The sequence below is a fragment of the Netta rufina genome (assembly GCF_964035555.1).
Source record: "Netta rufina genome assembly, chromosome: 9".
NCBI classification, from domain to species: domain Eukaryota; kingdom Metazoa; phylum Chordata; class Aves; order Anseriformes; family Anatidae; genus Netta; species Netta rufina.
This window is the reverse complement of record NC_140132.1, coordinates 24,508,797-24,524,548: the sequence shown is the minus strand read 5'-3', so window position 1 is coordinate 24,524,548 and position 15,752 is coordinate 24,508,797. Positions and strand designations below refer to the sequence as shown.

General features: G+C 45.1%; 1 protein-coding gene across 1 annotated transcript; it reads left to right on the top strand.

The window, feature by feature from the left end:
• Window positions 1–6,706: 6,706 nt before the first annotated feature.
• Window positions 6,707–9,734, top strand: OTOL1 (otolin 1; the record flags this gene model as incomplete). The annotated part of the gene is made up of 4 exons (XM_084292379.1): window positions 6,707–7,034; window positions 8,062–8,151; window positions 8,645–8,716; window positions 8,839–9,734. The coding sequence occupies 4 exons, from the start codon at window positions 6,707–6,709 to the stop codon at window positions 9,732–9,734; spliced, it is 1,386 nt and encodes a 461-aa protein (XP_084148505.1).
• Window positions 9,735–15,752: the final 6,018 nt, after the last annotated feature.

Genomic DNA, 15,752 nt, shown 5'->3' with positions numbered 1-15,752 from the left:
CCTCTGGCCATCTCCAGTTCCCAAACGAGCACAATGGATGTGTTTCTTAGGCAGAAGGTGGTGACAAAGGGATCGCAGTGGGGCCATGCTCTGCCCCTGCTTGGTGGCTTGCTGTGTCCCTTTGTGGGGCGGGTGGCACCCTAAAGGGGCCTCAGGATCTGCGACAGCTCTGGGCTCCACTTCCCAGCTCCCACCTAAATAAGCACACGCTGCTGATGGCTTTAATCTGCATTTAGGGACTCCTGAGTGATTGACTCAATAGGACGTAATAGCTATCATAAAGTTCTTACAGTTCTTAAATAACTCCCTAAATGCTTATTTATGTGAAATGGCCGCTTTTGGGTCTTTCTAGTCATTATGCTTTAAAGTGCCATAAATCTCTATTTAGGTGTGATCGCACTGCCAGCCAGAGGGTGCAGGAAATTTAAAGCAACACATGGTGTAGGGCTTGTGGGTTACCTTGTCATAGACTGATAGTTTTTTTGTTTGCCCATGTTACTTTCCCCTTGACAACTGAATCTCAGTAACACTAAATGCAATTAGACTTTTAGGGGGAGATTATTTTATCCCCTTGTAGCCAATGAAAATCCCTGTAGCAGTATTATCATTTTGAGGTCAAGCATTGGGTAAATATTTGAGTAAATTTGAGGTAAATTTGAGGTCAAACCCTACAAACCCGCATTCAGGGCTCAGTCTGGAGGCTGCGTGTAGGGTGTTAGGGTGCTACGACACACAGAGGGCGTGAGAGGAGAACGAAAGCTGTGCCTTGACTTGATTAAATTATCTACTGCACTGTGTCATGTAGAAATACTCCCTCCACTAATTAACAACCTAGCAGGAAAAATCCATTTCAGTCTGGTTTCTGTTTAGCTCCACTGCTTTGTGAAAATGAATAGAGGAGAGCAGAACACAGCCCTGTTTTACAGAAAATAAAATTAAAGGGAGGCGGGGGAGAGGAAGGAGGGCCTCTTCTAAGAGATGTATGAAATTGTTGCAGGAAATGTGAGAAATGTTAATTGTTTTTTATGCAGAATTCCCTTTTGACATTTTTTACCCAGCTCCAATACAATTCAGTTCCATTTTTACCCACTTCCCACTCTGTGTGCATGTTCTCTTTTCCAGTTTGCCTTCTTGATACCTAAGCACAAAGATTTAAAATCACTTATTACTACAAACCTGGCTCATTTTCTGTGCTCCTCAGTTTTTCACTGTTTCCCCTGGTACTGTATTTCCAAAAGCGTTACCTTAGTTTATCAGTCCCCTTGTGTCTGCAGGCCTACATTTTCTACTTCCATTTGCAAACAAACGGCAGTGAGGCCTACTGGGAGGTGTTTTTTGACTCTCCTTTGACAATCTCATTTTAAAAATTCTCGATTAATTCAGTACAGACAGGATTGGTACAATTTGGTGTGTCTCCTCATGCTGTGGCACCCAGCACCCAGGGCCTAGGAGGGGCCTCAGGGAGCTGAGGGCCTCTGGGGCCATGGTGCCGTGGCCATGAGCAGGCTGTATGGCTGCAGGTGCAGGTTTTCTGCTGATTTCAGCAGACGTTTGTCCAAGTCACGGCTAGTTTGGGAGCAACAAATGCAGAAATGGGCTGCTGGCGGGGAGCTGCTTGTGTGGGGAGCTGCTTTCAGGCCTCCTCCAGGGAGCTTCGCTGCCTTCCCTGAGATTGCTTTTGGCAGGCCCCCGGGGGGGCTCCTGGTGGCCCAGCAGTTATCAGAGGAGCACAGCTCTCCCTACCCGCCGCTGGTGTCGTGCCGGTAGCAATCAGCAGCGCCGGCACAGCCTTTTGTCACTTGTCAGCTTTGCAAATCTCACTCCAAACCAGCTATCTGCAAATATGCAAAGCTGGGAATGTGCTTGAAATGTACTTTGAAGGAATGTTAACAGACTGCATGCATCATTTATATTGGTGAAGTGTGGACTCTAGATCCCCCGAATAAACAAAGTGATTAATCTAGTGTTAAATCTTAATTTACACTCTCAGCCTATGAGTTTCCCAAACTGCTTCAGTAACTCAATAAGCACTGTATAATTTAAAAACCAGCAGTTGTCACATAACCTAATAATACTATTCCAGCCTGCTGCTGTTCAAGCTATTCAAGAAAATACACCAACCCAGGATTAAAGCTGTATTTCTTGCTTAAGCTTTAGTGTGCTGCAAATATTGCATTAAATCGAAGTCCATGAAAGAGTAACTCTGGTGAATATGGAGGCAACATTGGAAAATGCAGCAGTCTTGATTAAAAATGGTTAATTTTACCCCATTGAGTAACTTCTGTTGCTAATGACAGGATATAGTTATAAGTGATTTGACTGTTTTTTTAGGTAAGTAGCTCAGGTTATGGTAAGGCCTGATCCTGCAATGCATTATTTGTGCAAGTGATTCAGTGGTTAATAGCTTTGGGTGAATAAATTTTCAGTAAATTCCTATAATAATTCACTGTGAGAGTTAAACTGCAGGAAAATATTAAATAAAAGTTAACAGTGTGGCCACTAAGATTTTACATATATACATATATAATATATATATACATATATACAATGCTTACGTTCATCCCCAAGAGCAGCCTGGAAGCCACTTGGAAATTTTCCTGTGTTACTGGAAAACACACAGCAAAATTAGTTATAAAATGCTGGAAACGATTATAACTTTTGTCCTTCTTAACTTCTTATATTGTTCAAGAAAGACAGTAACAAGTAAATGCAATCTTTTCCTAAGCTTTTTAAAGTAAAAGGTAACTGGTAACACTCAAAAAAATAATTAAACCCTGTGATTCAAGTACACACTGTCATTACAATGCAGATGATTAAATGAGTGCATGCCACTTCAGTTCAAATTGAGAATGCAAATTACCATTTTGGTAACAATTTCCAGTTAAAGAAATCCAGTGTTTCATTCGTCTTACCATTGCAGAATGAGAATGTATTAGTTCAAGTATTTTTACTCCTTAATTCAATAATTTCACTGTTGCAAAAGTACAGTAAAACATCCTTCTTTTACTAGCTTTAGCATTTTTATGGATTTCTCCACACAGAATAAATAACAAAGTCATCAGGGCAGGCTGGCATACATCATACATCCCAGTGGGCCAGGCAGCCTCTCCCCTCCTGGAAGACCTCTCCTTTTCACACGTCTCCTTGCCAGGCTGCTGGGACTGACTTTTCCTGGAGACCCCAATCTCCCATTTGGTAGGGAAGGGGTCTTTACGTAGACACCATCCAGTTTGGCTTCTTATGGTAGGGAAGGGGTCTTTACGTAGACACCATCCAGTTTGGCTTCTTAATAAGAATTAGCCCAAGACTTTAATTCCACTGCTGTTGGTGTCTCCCCCTGTCTGAATAGAAGCTCTTATGGGGAATGACCAGTTCTCGCACTGTAAGATGCTCGTGATTGTATTTCTGATGGCTGCAGGGTACCACCGGCGGGGCTGTGATTTAGGAGGTCGCCAGCTGCTTCCTTCCTCCTCAGCCATACTGGTGCAAACCAACCACTTCTGTAACAACTGCATAGAGATGCTTTAGATTTACACCGTGTGACTGAGATGTTGTGTCGTCCCTGATTTAGGTCTAACCCACAAGTGTTTCTGTCTTTTATCTGCAATTTATATGCACGTGTCCAGTCTTGTCAGCAGTTCAGCTGCTGAAAACACAGGTGTTTTTAACTTCAGTTTAAAACATTTAATCCAATTATGGAATTGAAAATGGTTATTATTTAATGGTTATTATTTTTTTTAAGGCCTGCTTGAATTCCAGAGCTGTGCTCAGTTTTCAGCAGCACCGATGGGCAGCAGGGAGTGCTGGTGCAGGTCCTGTTGCAGGGGCTGGGACGAGCGTCTGCCCTGTGCAGAGCAGCTCTGCAAAGCTCCTGACCGGCTTCTTTGGAACAGCCTGAAAAGCTGGTGAATTGAACCAGCCCGGTATGATTAGTAATAGACTTTCCTTAATCAACTTTTTATTGCTGAAAGCTGTAGACGATTGTGCAGGAAAAGGTAGCTTTGCGATTCCAAATAAATCATGGAGGCTCACAATTCCCTCAGCTTACATTAAAGAGAATTGATTGTTTTCTCCAGCCTGCCCGAAACAAGCAGCCTTTCTTGTCTGGCAGCTGAGCTCCGAGTGTGGTGGTATGTAGTAAATTCAGACTGATTGAACGAGACGGTTTCTCGCTCGTGTTTCACCAAGACAGGGCGAGGAAAGGCAGCCTCGCATTCCCACATCTCACACCGCATTGCACCGGGCTGGGAAATCTTGGAATAAATGATGGCCCATGTTGGTGTCCCTGGGGAAGGAGGTGGGTGCTGTGACTGCAGGGGGAGAGACAAGGAAAATCAACTAAATCCAGAGGGTTGATCAAATCTTGTTCTTGTTGTTCAAGAACAACATTACAGTAACCCTGCCATTTTTGGGTACCTGCAGAAGAGCTGGGGTTTGAGCGCTAATGGGGCCATACAATGCTGTGGCATGAGCAGAGTTCCTAATTTTCCAAAAAAACATTTTTTGGCTAAAGAACCAAAGAAGTCCCATGTGAAGAGCAGCGTCCCAGGCTGGGGAAAGCGCTTGAATTTCCTTGGATATCAATGTCACCCTGGTCCTTTCAGGGGACATCGCCAACCGCCCCCTCTCCCCACACCATGCGTGCTCTCATTGGCCACAGCAGCAGCACTTACTCAAATAAAACAGATTTTCTCCAAAAAAAAGGTTGTGTCTTTCAAAGTGCCATTGAAGGCAGGTCATCCTGGGAGTGGGACCGATTACAAGGTAGGGGACAATGCACATGGTTCATTTGGTGTTCAGTCGGGATATTTGCAATGAACTCGTAGACTTTAAGACACAGGGGCAATATAATTTGTCTCCAGGAAAGTTACTGCCATAGCTGCATGAGAAACTGTTTTTTTTTTAAAGCTAGTGTTTTAAAAGTTTAATTCTTCATATTTTGTGTCCACTGTGAATAATAATCTTTCCTAGTGGGGGGATTCAGATGAATGGCTTCAGAATCACTGGTGGTGAGGTGATACAGTGAAAACACCCTAAATACCAGTTTTATTAAAATGTATTTCTATATGTAAGAATAATTAGTTTAGGAACAGGCTTGCCCATTGTAATTAAAACCTGTCTAATGATTCCTTGCTCTGAGCAATTTATTTTCTAAACAGACTGGTAAGGTATATTTTTTTGTTAGTTATATTTTTCCTGTACTTGATGGCAATCCATCCACCTGGCTATGCAACAGGAAAGCAGTTGTTTTCAGACTCGTTGCAGAAGTGGTTTGCTTTTGTCTCTCCCCAGCAGCTGGCTGACCCTCCCAGTCCGTGGTGGTGGTTCTGTACTGGTGGTGGGGTTTGGCTGCTCTCTGCCTGCGCTGAGCTCTGCCCTCCCGCACCTGGAAGCTTCATGGTGAGGCTGGCAGGGGCTGGTTGGGATCAAATGCAAGGTTGTGACAAAAAATAGTGCCTGGTGTCCCGTCCTAATCCACCTTGCATAGTGAGAAGGGATGCAATGATTACATGTGATAACTTATCTTCCTGGAGCCGGTGGGGTGAAGAATGGGACAGATGGCAGCAATGGGCAACTGTGGTCACTGAGCATTTTTTGTGGATAATGTTTGCTGTTAAATTATTTAGTCTTGTAGGGGAATTGCCTTTTTATGTAAGAACATCATGAGCTGTTCCTCTAAAACTGAATTCCTGAACATGGCAAGGTTTCAGTCCAGCCCCCAGACACCCAGCTCTGGGTGGGCCCGTCCTTTTGCCCTCTGGATGGCAAGAACAGTCAGCGTTTCTCCCGGTGGCTTTCTCATGTAATGAAGCACCTCCGCTGCTATAGGAAGGTTAGGTTACAGGTTCAGCAAGAAAGGGAGTCTGTTCTGTTTGTATTTACGGGCCGACACACGGGATTAAGAAAGAAACAAAGATGCTTTATATGACAAGTCATCTGAGAGGCGTCATCTGTCCTATAGGAAAAAACAGGCAGTTCTTACCTTGCTCTTTTCTTTCTGGTTCAGCCAAACCACCTCTTTAAAAACTAAAAGAATGGACCTGAGAATTCGCACTAACAGAATGTGCAAGTCTGGGAACCCAGTCAGTAGCAAAGAAAAAAAATTACTTTGAAATTTTTGAATGCTTTTTTTTTTTTAATGTTTGTTTCATTTATTCTTTTATAGCATACGTTTTTTATGGCGTGTGGTTGTGTTTGGCTCTGAAATCATTACTGAATTTTTCCTACTCATATGAATGGAAGAGACATCATGGTGGCAGCAATCGTGCTGCTCTCAGGGGTCCCCTGATGCCCCTGGGAGCACTTCCCAGAGCTAACAGGAGCAGCCAGATGGCAAGTGCTCTGTAGGGTGGCAGGCAGCAGGGGTGGGCAGGCAGGGGATTTTCCCAGTTTTTGCATTACTTTCCCCATAAAAAGAGATGCTGTGTAAGGCCACCTGCCAGGCAGATGGGCCCAGCACTGCCACAGGTCATATGGCTTGTGTGTAGGTCAGCTGTGATGCACATGGCCGATGGTTCTCATGCTAAAAGGAGACCAGGTGATGATCTGGATTAAAAAAATTGGAAGTATAATGAAAGGGATGCAGGGAAGAGTGCAGGAATGAAGAGGGTGAGTGCAGAACACACGGGCTCTATGGGGATAAGTGGGTGCAGAGGGTGTTGCGTGCACTTCGTTATGGCCTTCCCCTTCTCCTACAGCTGCCAGCATGTGGGGCTCTCCGGTGGCCGTCCCTGTGGCTGTGATGCTGCTGGTGGCAGCCATGCAGGCAGCAGCAAAGGTCACCCCGGCACTGAAATTCACCAAGCCGAAGCCATCCCCTCTGCCGGGCGCTGCCGACCCTTCCCTCGCCCCCCTCGTGGGAGCCCCGGGCAGAGCCCAGCTGCCCTCCATGAGCCCCGCGGTGCGGGCGGCCACCACGCTCTTCCCCTTCGAGAACGACACCCTGGACACGGCCGACTTCTTCTTCAACTGCTGCGACTGCTGTCCCCCCACCAGCGGGCCTCGGGGGCCGCCGGGGGAGCCGGGGCCTCCAGGTGCAGACCACGATGGATCGGTTGGCTCACACCAGGCATCTCAGCATGTTGGCTGATGTCTGCAGTGCCAAAATCTAATGGTTATAACGAGCAGTGCGCTAGTCTACAAATGCTCGCTTTGATAGCACTGATACCGGAGCTAGGAACTGCTCAGCTGGGGAAAGCTGGCAAAAATGGTGAAATAATATTTTTTTAATACAATGTACTCGAGCGATTTGCACTTCCGTTGGCTTCCACAGCTAATAGAAGTTATATGGGCTGTGGAAGGGGTTTGCGCTCATAGGGCTGATGGAGAAGCTCTCATGTCAGATGCGTTGTGCTGGGATGGCTCCAGCTGACCGAGCCTGCCCTCAGACAGGCACCAGCAGCTTTGTGATCCTGTGTGGATGAAAAAGTAAACTAAAAGAAAGCTGAAAAGAAAGCTGGCTTGCTCGCCTTTCCTTGTGCAGCATGGAGCCACCTGCCAGGTTCCTCTTCTATATTTGCAGATTTAATTCTTTTTAGGGAGAGGGGCAATTACTAAGCTATGGGAGCTGCTTGGATGTGCTCAAATATTAAAGACAGATTACTTCTGATGTTTTATGAATGCCTGAGCCCCTGCAGCTTTGAGGCAGCTGAAAGTTGGTTTTAAAAAATGTTTAACTGTAGCCAAGAGCAAAAAGGAAAGCTGTACGATTTGGGGATTGCAGCAGCAAAAGACAAGGGCTGGGGAGCTGCGTACCAGATCAGGGCATCCTCGCCAATGCCAGTGGAAGCTGTGCTGTGTTGTCTCTCCTTTGTGCCCCTCAAGGGTTTCAGCTGCAATGCACAGAGGGCAGGATCAGGCCAAACCTGTCTGTCTCACATTTGGTTTGCATCATCTATAGGACAGCAAATAAAATAGCCAGCTTTTACCAGGGTGATGGAAACAGGGTTGCCCTTGATGCATCCCCTGATGGCATGTTGCTTAGCTGTTATCACACATTTTATCTGTAAAGTTAAACCTCTGAGTTACTAAGATAACTTTGTTGATGTGATTACATTACAGGTCCTAAGGGGGAGAAGGGAGATGCTGGTGTGCAAGGTGTGCCGGGAACCCCGGGACCTCAAGGTCCCAAAGGCTTTAAAGGAGAAAGAGGTAAAGCAGACGAACTGCTCCTTTGGAAAACAAGTGCTGTTGTCCTCAGCAGATACCACAAAATTGTAGGAAAAAATATTTTTGCAAAGGAAGCAGATTATGCTGATATGGATTGACACCTTGTGAGATTTAGCATGGCATGAACAGAGGGACAATAACTTGGGTGGTGGTGAGGTATGTGCAGGTGGTACAGGAAAGCCATAAAGCCATCTTTATGGCTGCTCATAAAGATCCCACTCAAAACTCCTTGTTTTTGAGGAGTTTTTCCCTCATTTTGGGGCAGAAATCCGACATGAGGACGATACGGAGTTGTCTGCACGGTGGTGCTTGGTGCTGGGCGATGCAGCTGGGGGTTGTGAGGTCTGTTCCGGAAAACAAACGTTGCTCCTTGTGCTCAGGGACCCATGCAAAATGGTACCAGTCACTTTCTGTGTAATGATTTCTGCGCTGCAGACAGTGTCACAAATGGCATATTAATGGTGCAATGTCCTAGGAGGCAAAGGGGAGCAAGGCGAGCGAGGAATAAGTGGAAACCCTGGTTATCCAGGCAAGCCTGGGCTGCAAGGTACGTAACACGGGCTGGGAAAGCCATGAATGGTGCGTTGGCCTGTCCCTTTGCTGCTGGTGATGGATATCCTATCCTACACTAATGGCTGTAACCTTTTCTCTGCCCCTGCTCTGTCCTAGGTGAAGCTGGAGTGAAAGGCAATAAGGGCGGCTACGGCTTCCCCGGCCTGAAGGGACAAAAGGGCTCCAAGGGGGACACCTGTGAGAATGGCACCAAAGGAGACAAGGGAGACAGGGGGGACGCCGGGGACCCGGGGGTGGATGGAGAACAGGGTGACAAAGGGGAGAAGGGGGACACGGGGGACAAAGGGTACTGTGGGGAGCCGGGGGGGAGAGGCCAAAAGGGGGAAAGAGGGGAAGGAGGGATGAAGGGAGAAAAAGGCAGCAAAGGAGAGATGGGGGCTGAGGGCATTCAGGGAGCGGAGGGAAAGCAGGGAGAAAAGGGTGAGCAGGGAAGTAAGGGTGACAAAGGGGACCTGGGACCCGCCGGCGTGACGGGACCCTCGGGGCCCAAGGGGGTGGCTGGCAGCAAGGGGGGCCGCGGGGCGCCGGGCAGGAAAGGCTCCCGCGGGGCGAAGGGGGCCCGAGGGGACACCGCGAAGCTCCTGAGATCAGCCTTCAGTGCCGGCTTGTCCAAACCCTTCCCTCCGCCCAACGTCCCCATCCGGTTTGATAAGATTCTGTACAATGACCAGGAAGATTACAACCCTTCCACCGGGAAATTCAACTGCAGTGTGCCCGGGGCGTACGTCTTCGCCTACCACCTGACGGTGAGGGGCCGCCCGGCCCGTGTCAGCCTGGTGGCCCGGAGCAGGAAGGTGGCCAAGGCCCGTGAGACGCTCTACGGGCAGGAGATCGACCAGGCCTCCTTCCTGACCGTCCTGAAGCTGAGTGCGGGCGACCAAGTATGGCTGGAGGTTGCACGGGACTGGAACGGGGTCTACGTCAGCGCTGAGGACGACAGCGTCTTCACGGGGTTCCTCCTGTACCCAGATGTCCTTGAGATCCTGCTGTAGGTTTAGAGGGCAAAGCTGTTGCTGAGGATCGCGCCTTTCCCCCCTCCCTCCAGAGGAGAAACGAGTATCAGTTCAGCGACTCTGCAGTGTATTGGTTTAGTTTCTAGGTTCTGTGATTTTTTTACAAAATGTTTGTGAAAGAGTGATTTCTTTTAACTAGCAGCCCCAAGAAGCGGCACATCCTTCATGCAGGTGCTGATAGCTAAGAGAATCCACTGCCCAAAGGCCTGCAGGACCAGCATGGGGAAGGGGAACCCGAGGGGGCTTCACATCATGGGCTTCAGATTTGTAACCAGCATCATCAAATTACGTGATGAAGCTCCTTATCCAACTGAAATTTTAATCAAGCCAGCTGTGGCAATCCTTGTATGGTCAAAAATCCTCTGGCCATCAGTACTGGTAACCATTGGAAGGTCACAGTTTTGACAAAGGTTGTAGAGTTTGATTCATAGAGCTTAATCCAACACGAGCACGAGCAGTAGGTTTCGTCAAATCATGTGAAAAAATATACAAGTATTTTGTCATTGAATCATAATTATGTAGTACTTTAGACTGGCCATTATTTTTTTTTTTTTCATAAAAAAAAATAAAGCTGAGATCCCATAATTAGCATTCAGTAGCATTGGGATTTGCTTCTCTTCTCAGGCAGTCACAAGCCTGGGACGTTTTCACAGTGATGTGATGAATGCTGGGTCCGACCCCAACACGGGCATGGAAATTGGGCTACTATTTCCCTTGCTCCTACCTTCCTTGCTTAAATTACCACCATGCTTGCCATATGCTATTTGAATACCATCATAAATCGTGTCCCTCATTTCTTCTTTTTTCCACAGCACCAAGGTCGAGTGTTCCTGAGACTTTTTATATATGCTGAGAAAATTAACACGGGAGAACCGCTGTTAAATTTTAAGATAAAAACAAAGCAATTTTAAAAGGTTGATCCTATCTATTTGGTAAATGCAAAGGGTGCTTCAACTCATCAGCTTCTCAGCCCCACTTCAACATCAGCAATTCAAATATGAGATGAACCAGCTTTGTCAAAGAGTTGATACTTAATTCGGTGCTTAATCTGAGTTAGCTCCTATGTGATTCAAATTCAGAGTACCAAGTATATAAAAGATGCAGATTTCAGTTTATGAATTCCCTGGCAGCTGTTGAATATTGAGGAAAAACAACAAGTTATAATAATAATTTCAGATTCCTGCTGTCACAACACCCTTAATTCTTTTGTTGTGCCTTCATGCTGCTTCTCCTACAGTCCCTGTAACAGATGGTGGTATACGGACATCTGACTAGCAATTTTCTCCTCTCCTGCTGAAGTTTCTTACACTTTCTATATAAATAACCTCTACAAATGCTCCTGAGAAAGCAATGCAAAAATGTGGGGTCTCACAAGAACCTGCTCAGATCTAATCCTCTCCATAAATTAATTGCTTGGCTGTCAGGGGAAAAGAAGAGCTGGCAGCACCACACAAGCTGGAAGAGCTCCTGCTTCCTTACAGACATCCCTGCACAAAATATACCCAGCCAGATTAGGGGGCTTTGGGCTGCTTAAATCCTGTGGAGGTGCCCTGAGAGCAGGTTAATAGGAACAGCCGGAGACAATTCAGGCTACACAAAGGTCTGTCCTCACAGACCTTAAGGAAGGATATGGGATGCTCTCATCACAACCCCAGTCACTTCTGAGCTCCCATAATGGATATGGGAGAGCCATAATGGCACTCTGAGCTGGCTTCTATGCTACATATATATTTGTCATTAACTTAATACCAGTGGAAGGTATTTCTGCTTGAAACCCTGACTGGGAAGGCAGAGAAGCATGCAGGACAAGCTACTGAAATATCACGCAGCTCCTTCATATGTATAAGTGTCTTAGGGTCTATAGCTTTGCCAGTAGTACTTTGAATTTAAAGCGTGCTCACATCCATTCTGTGTTTATTTTGAAATAATTTCTTTTCAGATTTAATTAAGACACATTAAACAAGTATCTTGTGAAGTTGAGCCTGTGTAAAGCACAGCGAACAGTAGTTTAGATAAATATAGATCTTTGTAGAGAGGGAGTTATCTTCATCAAATATTAAGTAGAATTAACAGTAATGCCTGGAAAATATTGTTTCTCTACACTGTTATCCTTTCTACTTCAGAGCCTTGGCAAAACCACACGTTGTTTGTTAGTCCTGGTACTGCTAATCAGATCAGTCCACAGCTGGGCTCATGAATTGCCCCAAATTAGTCAAAAATTTCAATGCAAACACATGCACAAACCTCCTCCTTTTACGAGCAGAGACTCCTGGGGCTTTTTTTTTTCCTGTCTTCTAAAAGTTACGTGAAACCTGCTGAAAGGACTTGGGGCTGTAGGACGGGCATGGAGCTGCCTGTGGCACCAGATGCTGCAGCATCCTTGCACCTCCACCTGCTCAGGTAGTGTCCCTGAGCAAATCTGGCTGCAAAACTTAACTCAAGCCTTTAATTCTCTCTCTCCATATTTTTTTTTCTCTCTCTCTCTCCATATATATATTTTTTAACCATGGTATTTGCAGTCTCCCTGCTGTGGGGTGCTCTGGTGAAGCGTTCTGCTCCAACAGCTCTTAACTGAAGCAAACTGTTCCGGGGGAAAGTTTTGGAGAATTAAAAATTCCCTCATTTTCATATGGCTTTCCTCATTTTTCACGCCATGTCAGAACAACAGTGAGTGAATTGATTGAGGAGGTACTTTGTCTCATTGCATGCCGTGGCTACAAATGCCAAAATATTTGTTCCGTTTCACTTGTGCTTCTACTTAGTATAGATTTATTTTGTGAAACTAAGTGTCTCCTGTCTGTGTTGCAATGAAGCAGTCTGACACTGGTATAAGAGAAAATAAATGCTCATTGTGCTAATCAAAGAGCAGCTGTTTTCAATAACTAAGAAAAATTATTCCAAACTGACACAAGGACATAAAAAGCAGCTGCTTCTTTAATGAGGATCTTGAGGGCTAAATCTACAGAGGAACTTGGGTACCTCGATAGCAAAAATGTCCCGGAGCCCCATGTTAGACAAGCAAGGCCTCCATATAAAGCCTGGGAGGGGTGAGGGATAGCAGATGGAGGATGGGAGGCGCTCTGAGCGGTCGTGACTTGCTGCAAAATTCTTCTTAACCTCCAAAAGCAACGTGTGCTGATGGGAAGGAAAATCACTGCTGATACTTTGATAAAGACCCTATCTGGTGCAGCTTTGCTTTATGCCATCAGTTTCATCCCCAGGCCCATGAAATGTTCGGCGTGGTGTCAGGTCAGAGCTGAACTTGCCCTTGCCTGGCACAGGTTGTGCTACAATCACATGCACCCACAGTACAAACCTGTCGATGCCCACCTCCCCTCTGGATCTTTTCTTGCCTTTCCATCTCTGAGGTTACACAAATGCCATAATATTAACTCAATTTCTGTAACTGTGTTGGCAGGACTGCGGATTTTGCCCAGAGGAATGCTGGAGGCAGTGTCCTACAGGGAGTAGCTTGGCTCTCCTGGTGCTTCTTGCTCATGGTTTTTGGATTTCCAGGTGCCAGTGTTTGTGAGCAGCTGGGCTTGCTTTCATGCCTCTTACTTTGTTCACCTGTTGAGCTGGGCTTGCCCCAGAGTGAGGGCCACCTGCAGAGCCTTAGGGTTGCTGTGCTGGTTGATAAAAGGGATAATGTGGCCTGGGTGGAAGGCTTTGGGATGGTGTTTTTGGGTGGCGGAAAGCACCCAAAAAAGGAAAACACTTGGTTGGGTCTTCCCCATGAGATTGATGTGCTGGGTCCTTGGCAGCAGCTAGGTAAGTAAGTGCTTGTTCTTACTGGCTGGTTTGGGTAAAAATAGATGAGTTTTAGTGACTTCAAGACAGGAATTCATAATAGGTTTGGAAATACAATATAATAATCCCACTTCAGGTATTTTAGTTGAAATATATCTCACCTTTTCTTTTGAGACATGTAACTTTGCTGGTATCTGCTTGGTTGTGGAAAGAATCCCTTTTGGAAGGAGAAAATATGCCTTTCAATGTGAATTAAAATGGATTATAGTGTGATCACTGCCAGTTATCTAGCATGCTTGTAAAACGCTGGAGCTTCTTAATAGAGGATATCTATCAAGCTGTGTGTAGGCTGATATTGTTTTCTAGATATAGCCACCATTATTTATTCACAGTAAGAGCTCTATCACAGTTTTATGTGCCCTATCTGCAAAGCTGTACCTCTGAGACTAGGGTTTCAGAAGTATTATGTGAGATTGTTTCAGAATGGCGCGATGCAATGATTTAATTTCAGGACGGAATGTGTTTACTCTTGCGTGGTGTTACAGGGTTTGGTTTAACAAGAGCTATGGTCTTCCATAGAGGTGCCTGGACTTAGGTGCATGTATTAAATGTTGCAAAGTCAATTTTAAGGGTAAACTCGGATCACTATGTCCATTTTAATGACTTTTTTGAATTGTTCTTATCTTCTCTAAGTCAATCCTTTTTGAGTGGAGACTTTCTGTCTTAATAAAGAAGATATCTGGGTAAAACTCTACTTGCTGCAGTCAGACCTTTCTTTTTTTTTCTTTTTTTCTTTTTTTTTTTAGTTCATAAAATTTGGGGTAAAACCTCAAAATTCTTATTTCCATAAGATAAAGTTGAGGATGGATAGAAAGTGAACTGGATTTATTCTGGCTGGTTCTTCTCAGTTCAAGCTTTGTTTCACAACCCCCAGAACAACCTGCTTGAGGCTCTTTAGACTTTAAGTTGAATTAAAATAATAATAATAATAAAAAGGAATAAGTAATCTTAGAATTAAAGTCTTTGAGATGTCTTCATGAAACAAATATCTTGTTTGAAATTAATGAACCAGCAATGATGAGCTCCATTACAAGCCATGATGTGTTGTGTTTAAGGGAGCATGCCTGACTCAGCTGGGCTTTGTACACCTTTAGATTGCGGTCGTGTCCTACTGAAGTAAAGTGGGGAAGTTTTTTTAGGGGAAAGAAATCAAAGAGGGGGCCAGCAATAAGTAGGACTCCTGGTTTTGTCTTGGTAAAGGAAAATTTGGAGCCGAATTTCAAATCCCCATCATGCCTCTGGGGGATAGGGACCAGGTGTGACTTGGTTGGGCTAATGTGCTTGGTGTTTTTAGAAATAATATACAGGAACGAAATTGTCTTGGGATTATTTACTGCAAAGAGTGTGGTGTTGTTTGAAGAGTTTACAGAATAGTTTTTTGGGTAGCTGTCATGTTTCATGTTTCTTTTTTTTTTTTTTTTTATAGCAGGGACTGCAAAACGTGTTTGCTCTTGGCTCCTAGCAGGTCCTTGGCTGCTTTCCATGTCCTCCCCAGCCTGAACTGCATATGTAACACTTATGTGCATCTAATTCAGTGTTACGCTTTTAACCAAAATATTTCAGTAAACTGTTGTAATTCTATTTCTCTACCTCTCCTTGCTTTCTTGCTTTCCAGGTATTTTTTTTTTTTTTTTCCTGAGAAGGCTCTTACCCAACAGTGGCATGTTATGGTAATGGATCACTTTTCAAAGAGTTATTTTAGTGAAATATTTTACATGTCAAGGCAGTTCCAGAACGGGAAAAAAAAATATTGCTCTGTGTAGTCTGGAAAGGGATTTCTATACATGCTGTGTGTGTGAGCCACCCAGCAAGTCCTTAATTGCTTCTGCTAGGAGAACCAACTTTTCCTTCCTCTCCACTAGTGATGCTGAAAAACCTGGGTTGACTTGGATGAAAATCAGAGTGTTTTTCCTAAAGTTTCTCCTTACTCCAGATTGCAGCATAGCAGCCAGGCACAGAAGGGGTAGGATGCAGTCTGAAAACTTATTTTCAGTTTCCCTTCCATGTTTCTGGTGGATGCTGTTTGGAACAGATATGTTTAACTTTTTGGCAGCCCCTCCAAGATCCTGCCGTGCCAAGCCCTATATAAATGTGGAAGGCTCCTGTTCCTGCTGCAGGCTTTCTCTTTAGGTGTTTGATGGGAGATGAATCGTCTGAAACAAGAACTTCTTGCAAAAGGGTTGGTGC